The sequence below is a fragment of the Carassius auratus genome, chromosome 15, assembly GCF_003368295.1.
Source record: "Carassius auratus strain Wakin chromosome 15, ASM336829v1, whole genome shotgun sequence".
Taxonomy (NCBI): domain Eukaryota; kingdom Metazoa; phylum Chordata; class Actinopteri; order Cypriniformes; family Cyprinidae; genus Carassius; species Carassius auratus.
In genome coordinates, this window is record NC_039257.1 from 12,903,588 (window position 1) to 12,910,796 (window position 7,209).

The following is a 7,209-nucleotide window of genomic DNA, read 5'->3' on the forward strand; positions in this document are numbered from 1 at the left end:
AAAAAATCTTACTGATCACATGTAGTGAACAATTAATGTTTTAGGTCTGACATTATATATATATATATATATATATATATATATATATATATATATATATATATATATATATATATATATATATATATATATATATATATATATATATATATATATATATATGTATGTTTATATGTATATGCACTCAAGAACTTGAACAAATGAATAGAAATATGAAATTAAAAATGATAAACAATATGCTCTGTCATGACAACAACAAAATTTAAAGCTGCTGTTCTCTCAAAATATAAAGCAAAAACTATGTTGGTATATGGTATGGTAAGAAAAAATGGTTAAAAAAACATCCAAGTGTTTTAAGAGCCGGTAAACTTTTGATACCATCAGCACTGGTTTCTCAAACAGATTTTAAATTAAAGGCTGTTTTTAGAGGGTACTCTTCATTCACAATTCACATTGTTATTTAGTCTAGGGCTCTTCGTCTGGGGATTTGGCCCTTAATTTTTTGTTTGGTTAAACAATATGAGTTAATTTTCCAGCAGCTGATTTTTTATGATTTCTTCATACTCATAACAAAACAATTGCCATTATCTTGCAAAAAAAAATAAAAATAAATAAAAAACAAGCTTAAACCAACATCATAGCAATATTGCACAGTATCTAATAGACTGAGTGTTTCATTCACTGCTAATGTTTTACCCACAGTCTCCAGAGACAGACAGAGGCAGAAAGGCCCATCTGTCTAGATATGGTACAGTGCATCAATGTTTCATGATTCCTTTCCTGTCTGGTAATTTCTTGCAAACTCCATCTCCCAAAATGACACTACTTGTCTATTTTAAATATATCTTCTCCATTAATTAGCTTAACCCTGCCATGCAATTTAACATTACATGAAATTGCATCATAGAGAATTCCATTACGACACAATAAATCACCGCTCACATGTTACTTTTGCCATTGCAATTAGCACATTGAGTTGCAATTGAAATGAAGTCATCGTTCTCTCTAACTAATAAGGTCGCCCGCATCCTCTGAAGATCCTCTGCATGGCCTCATCTCACCAGATGAGATCGTTTCTCAGGTATTGCTCCTCATGACAACCTCACATAAAATTTGAGATTTACCCACTGTAGGGCTGGCATATTTACTTCTCATATCCCACTGTGACTGTCCCTCCTCATATTGTATTAATGTCCTCATCACCATATAATGAAAGTCATTTTTCTATGTATTTATCATGACCTAGTTAGCAGCATGTAAATTTTTAATTTGCATTAGCTCTGACATTATATTAAGACATCCTTAATATCACTCTAATATATCTGACTGTACTAACTGTGAATTAATTTGAGGGGATATGCTGCATGATATGAACAAACATTAGGCTAATTTACCTGTTTATTCAGAGTGAATAGAGAGTTTGTGTACTGGTACAACACAGCAGGACATATGATTCAACTGCATTAGGATATGGCTAAAGTGCTTTCATCTGAAGCCAGTGCTATGCTTACACAGGCACCAATTATCAAACAATACTCCTCGCTAACACAATAATCTGAAAAGGAAATCACCCAAGCATTTTCCAGTTGCATAAATATTGTCAAATTTGTAATAAGAACTGAAAATAAGATGAAGAGATTTTAGTTATGTTACTCAATATCCTACATATAATCTGAGGGTCTACCATAATCATTTTGACAGACCCTAGCACAGTTTATCTAAACGCTGCAATACCCTATGCCTATACTCTTGACATTTTGTATTTATTTGCAAAATGCAGTTCTATAATCAATTAATAAATTATACAAGTTTTTAGCCTTGTATTAGGCTCCTATTGTTAGCATAGGCTACTACAATTCTCCACCGCAATGATTTAACTTATTTTAAACTTAAATTGTATTTAAATTAAAGTGAAATTTATTGTAAATGTCCTGGCTCATTGTTTATTATTTTCTTGATTAGTAGTTTACCATAGTTATTTAGGCTTACTCGTAATACTGTTGTTGTTGTTAGTAACATATCTTGTGAGTTGTAGGCTATTCATCCATAGACTCTAAAGATTATTCACCTTTATTTACTTTTTGTTATGCTTAATAAGGGGATTTGTTTGAATGTGCGAGGCTTCCGGTGTCATTAGCTTCTAGTTGTTTTCGTTGTAGCTAATGTTATTACTTTTAATTAATTGTCGTATTCATAAAAACATTAGTTTGAAATGCAAATAGTTTACTGTGTCTCACATTCACAGAAAAGGCTTACATCCGTGACAGAGCTGATGAGACTTCTTATCTTATCGTAGGATTCATCTTGATTCGTATGTTGGTGCGTTATCAGCTTCTTTGCTCCGAGATGATTTTTTATATTTAACTGCGTGAGAAAATAGACGTTTGGCGTGAGAATGTTTAAAATGTGGCACCGTTGTTCCACGTTGAAAATAATGTATCCAAAATAAGGATAACAGAAGAATAAATTTTTTGAATACCGTGTAACCTACTGAAACATTCAGAAACGAAATTATAGAAAGTATGTCGGCCCTATATGTACATAAAAGATAATGTAGGCTACTTTTTGAGACTCCACTTTTGTTTTGACTCTTTGAAGTGGGGCAGCAATAAATCCATAAAAAATCTCCCAAAACAGTGCGTTGTAAAATGAACTGTAAGACAGCCATAAAGAAACACTTTTGTAAGACGACTAAAACATTATTCTAGCTAATGTGTCTTTTTCAAACAATGGTGACGCTCCCCCTAGTGGTGACTGAGACAGTTCTCACAATCCTACAAGCCTTTATTAATGACATTGCATGCAACAAAAGTACAAACTCCAAAAAAAAAGTTTCAATAAACAAACACCTTTCTAAATTTATCATATATTGCATATGCTGAAGCATCTGAATTAAAATAGGCATTCTTACAATCACTTTTCCAAAATGAAAGATTCATTCCTCATTAATAAGACTCAAGCTCGCTAAATCAAAGCCAGGCTCTTCATGCAGCTTTAACAACTTTTTTAAATGTTCTTTAAAAGCTGTCAATCCTAAAGCCTTAAATCCTGCTTTAATGTGGCACAGCTTGAGCAAGAATCCATTACGACAGATTGCAAAGCAGTTTTAAATAGATAAAATGTTTTATCTGCACAAATATCCTTTTAAAACCACTGTCGATACACAAGCATTGCTCCCTTTGTAATCCTCTTTCTCATACCAAATGCACTCTGTACATGTTTGCTTATAAGATAAAATGGTGTGCATTTAAATATTTGTGCCTTAAGTGTATAAGATATTATAACATATATTTTTGGTTGCAATATTTGCATTTCAAATGACAATCGTGTTGTCTTCTATGCCGACAAAGCTTTTTAATTGAAAAATTCATATATTAATAAAATGGATCCCCAGTTCCCATCTTCACCAGTGCTGTTGTTCACAAAAAGAGCCATAGGATCACAGCAAGCTAACGCAGCATCTTAAGTCTTCGGTAAAAGGACACGGCCATGAGGGCAGCAATGGTGCCCACAATGACGAGGACGGCCAGAGCGATGCCCAGTCCTGTAGACGCCCCATTACCACTGTCCTTCTGTGGGCTGCTCACGGCTGTACAGGGATACAAGGGACAGCATGTTATTACCAAATCTTCTGGCATTCTACTGTGAATAAATCACATTGATGAGGGACGCTTACCTTCTTCCTTAGTGCTGAGAGCTGAAAGAAAGAACAATATGCAGTTATTATTTAGCTACATTTATGTGTCTCGAAATGTTTCTATATTATGAGAAGGATAGTGAGATGGAAAGAGCCATACGGGTTTCTGCTCTAATCCTAATAGGTCCTGAGGAGATGCGGGTGGTGTCTGAGACTCCATCTTTAATTTGCATTGTCTGTGTTTCCCGTCTTCTCCTCCTGGTGCATTGCTGAGCATTGAAAACGGATGAGGGTTAAACAATAAAGCAGGGCACGTTTATCTGCTCATTCAGTCAAGACCCTGATCCTTGTAGTCTGATAGGCCGGTTTGAAAGTGTGTGTTACCTTGAACTGTGCGCAGCTGCTGGTTTCACACAGCCTGGTGATGCAGTGAAGGTAGTAGGTGGAAATGGTCTGGTTCTGCTGCTCAGTAAAGCGGAAGGCCGGGAAGCTAAAGCGAGCCTTCTGACTGTTTCCATTCTCAGACATGGTGGTAAACTGATCCTGAGAGCACCTGTAAGAAAAGAAGAGAAGGAGAATTTTTAAGTACGACCAAATGAGTTGCCATGGCTTTGTTGAGTTTACAAAAATAATTCTGTAGAGACTCTAAAACAACAAATTCAAAAGTTAAAATTTAAATGATAACATTTTCATTTGAATTACATTTTTGTTATTTTGTAAGAATAATAATAATAAAAAAATGAGACAACCAATTCATTTCCATGGTTTACTTATGTGTATTGAAAATAATTGTACAGATAAAAAAAATAATTCAATTGATGAAATATTCTTTAAAATGATTTACTTTGTTATATTTCTTATTTATTATTCTCAGTATAAATACAGTAAATATAGAATAAATTAACTGACGAATTGCATGGCTTTGTTTTGAAAATAACCTTTCTTATTCCAATATATTCTTCTTTTTTTATTATATTAGATAAGCTATATTAATTATATTAATTATTAATTAAATTTAAATATATAAATAAGTAAAATATAAAATAAATTAGATTACATTATAAATGTTATTTTTAACATGACTTTCCCCACTTTTTTTTAGACTTACGGGACAAAGAGATTGAAAAAGGTTGAATTTGAGGGTAAGGCTGAGATGGAGGCATAGCATCGATCCAGCAGAACACGATACCTGTAGAGGACACAATCAGTCAGTTTCTACTTTAACTAATGGAGGCATATCTTAGAAGAAACATCAAATGTTACTCACTGTGAAGTCAAGTTTGCTGCGATGACTTGCACGTAGATTCTGGTTCTGAGCTCTACACCAAGAGCAGGGATGACGAGTGGAGTTGTGTAGTTTATATCCTAGAGACACAGGTCAAATATGAAGTCTTGGACACAGTATGGCACAGCATAGAAAAAGCTATAGATTTTCGAAACTTTTTTCATTAGTCGTGTATTTACTTTGAAGAGCTGCATGCTTAAAGTGCTGATGAAGCTACCATTGTTGTCAATCACTGCAATGGAGGAGGATGACCTGAAGAGGGAGGCAAAGGTTAGAGATTTCAAATGATGCACAGGAAATAATTATTCACTAGCTAAGAATGTCAACAAGCTGCTCACTCTCCACTAGTGTTCAAACTACTGTTTTGTTCATATTTAAATAGTCTCTTATGCTCACCAAAGCTGGATTTATGTCATCAAAAATACAGTAAAATAGTGACTAATAGGCTAGTGAAAATTGTTCACAATTGATATAGTTTACAATTGCATTTATTCCTGTTTTGGCAAAGCTGTATTTTCAGCATCATTGCTCCAGTCTTCAGTGTCACATGATCCTTCAGAAATTATTCTAATACACTGATTTGGTGCTAAAGTAATGGAATTCATCATCAGTGAAAACAGTTTAAAGTTTTTCTGGAAATGAGATTTTTCATACCGGATTTTTTGATGACTAGAAAGTTCAAAAGAAAAGCATTTGATAGAAATCGTATGTCTTTACACTCATTTTTTTCCAATTAAATTCATTCTCGTTGATTCAAAACGGTAAGCCAGAACATGGACCAGTCCAAAAGTTCCCTAAAACTCTGACTAGACTGAGACACTAAGACCAGGCTGGTTTAAGATTGTTTGATTATTATTATCGTTTCAGTAGAAATCATCTATTAAGAGAGTTAAATGTGCTTACACATCAACTTTTGTATTGTTGATCAGGTACTGGAGAGGATATGCACAGGAGTAAAAATAGCTCAGCTCGGCGTTGTAGGTCACTGTTCCTATTGTGGGGTCAATAGATCTGACCACCCCACTGACATTCACTGTCTGGATGTTAGAGAAGTCCGAGAAGATCCCTGTCCCTGGAGCGCTGGTGGTCTACAAATTAAGACAATGAATGAAATGAAATGGACTTAAAGAGAGAGCGTACAAAATACAGGGCAAATGGGGGGAATTAACCTTTTTATTTTATTATTATTATTTTTTTTGTAAATACCTACTTTTCAACATGTTGAGTAACATTGACCCCTGTTGGTAACCTCGCTAGTTTGCTGGCTTGGTGCATTTCTAGCAGGCCAAAGCTCAAGATTCTTGATTTTACTTAGAGAATACTCATTCAGTGTGAATGTGGTTTGAAATGCAGTAGTACTTACGCGGAAGATGCTGCCGCAGGCGTCTAATTGTGTTAGTGGGAAGCTGAAGCGCACGACTGGAGGATTGACTGTCGAGTCCATCGTGCCGCGACACAACGGATCATTTCTGACTTGATTCAGAATCAACAGGCTCTCGTTATATCCAGTGTAAATGACCGGGCAAACCTGGATGGCCAGATTTATAGACTGGGTCCCGCAATACACTGCAATGTCTGTGTACGCTGTAACACAAAAACAAGCTCCCTGATGTCTTTCCTTTAAAACTGATTCATTGTTTTAGTTTTAAATAGGCTAATAATTGGAGACAAAGCCATGCAGTACAACAGGCCTACCTGGACGCCTGAAGGAAGTCCCACAATCACTTGCAGTAAGAGCCAGGTGGCCTTTAACCAGCGCACCCAAAATCAAGAGGCTGAGTAGAACCATGTCAGCTATCTGCTCTTCATCAATGTCCAAAAATGACTGTTAAATGAATCTCAGCACCCCAGAGAAGATCTCAAAGTTATCCTTGCTGTCAAAGATCCTTTATCTTCTCAAAGTCACTGCTGGATTAACTCTGATCTGCTTCTGTCTGTTATTTATATATGCATGTGTGAGTAGGAGATGTTAGTTATAGAGGACTTCCGCAGGATTGGGCCAAAACAAGGTCATTTGTCATTCAGTATGGTTGCTCGGGTTTTTAAGAACAATTCACTTTTGTGGATAAGGTACCATTACCTTGAGGCAAACCTTGAAACTTAACACCTCACCTTTAAAGTTAGACCATAAACAATGACCACTGTCTTGTAATTTAATAAAGTAAGAACAAACTCTATTGTAGAAGTACACAATATATGGGAGGTCCCATCTTCTGTTTGGACCTATTAGTCTAACAGGTCCGACCTCTGACCTTGCATGCCTTTAAGAAGGTTTGTTACCTTAAAA

The 7,209-nt window shown here is 35.3% G+C and overlaps 1 protein-coding gene across 1 annotated transcript; it reads right to left on the minus strand.

Annotated features, from left to right (window-relative positions):
* Positions 1–2,772: 2,772 nt before the first annotated feature.
* On the minus strand, positions 2,773–6,785 carry LOC113115153 (zona pellucida-like domain-containing protein 1). The gene is made up of 10 exons (XM_026282483.1): positions 6,618–6,785; positions 6,286–6,506; positions 5,826–6,010; positions 5,102–5,174; positions 4,905–5,002; positions 4,746–4,826; positions 4,022–4,190; positions 3,798–3,906; positions 3,677–3,697; positions 2,773–3,589 (listed from the first exon to the last, which is right to left on the minus strand). Exons 1-10 carry the CDS (start codon positions 6,709–6,711, stop codon positions 3,450–3,452), a joined length of 1,191 nt encoding a protein of 396 aa, XP_026138268.1. The 5' UTR covers positions 6,712–6,785; the 3' UTR covers positions 2,773–3,449.
* Positions 6,786–7,209: the final 424 nt, after the last annotated feature.

Excerpts from the sequence above, each read along its gene's own strand:
- LOC113115153 (XM_026282483.1), bottom strand. The coding sequence starts at position 6,711 with ATGGTTCTACTCAGCCTCTTGATTTTGGGTGCGCTGGTTAAAGGCCAC. Across the intron at positions 6,011-6,285 it reads CCTGCGGCAGCATCTTCCGC|ACCACCAGCGCTCCAGGGAC; the intron begins GTAAGTACTACT and ends CTTAATTTGTAG. Across the intron at positions 4,191-4,745 it reads TTTTTCAATCTCTTTGTCCC|GTGCTCTCAGGATCAGTTTA; the intron begins GTAAGTCTAAAA and ends CTTTTCTTACAG.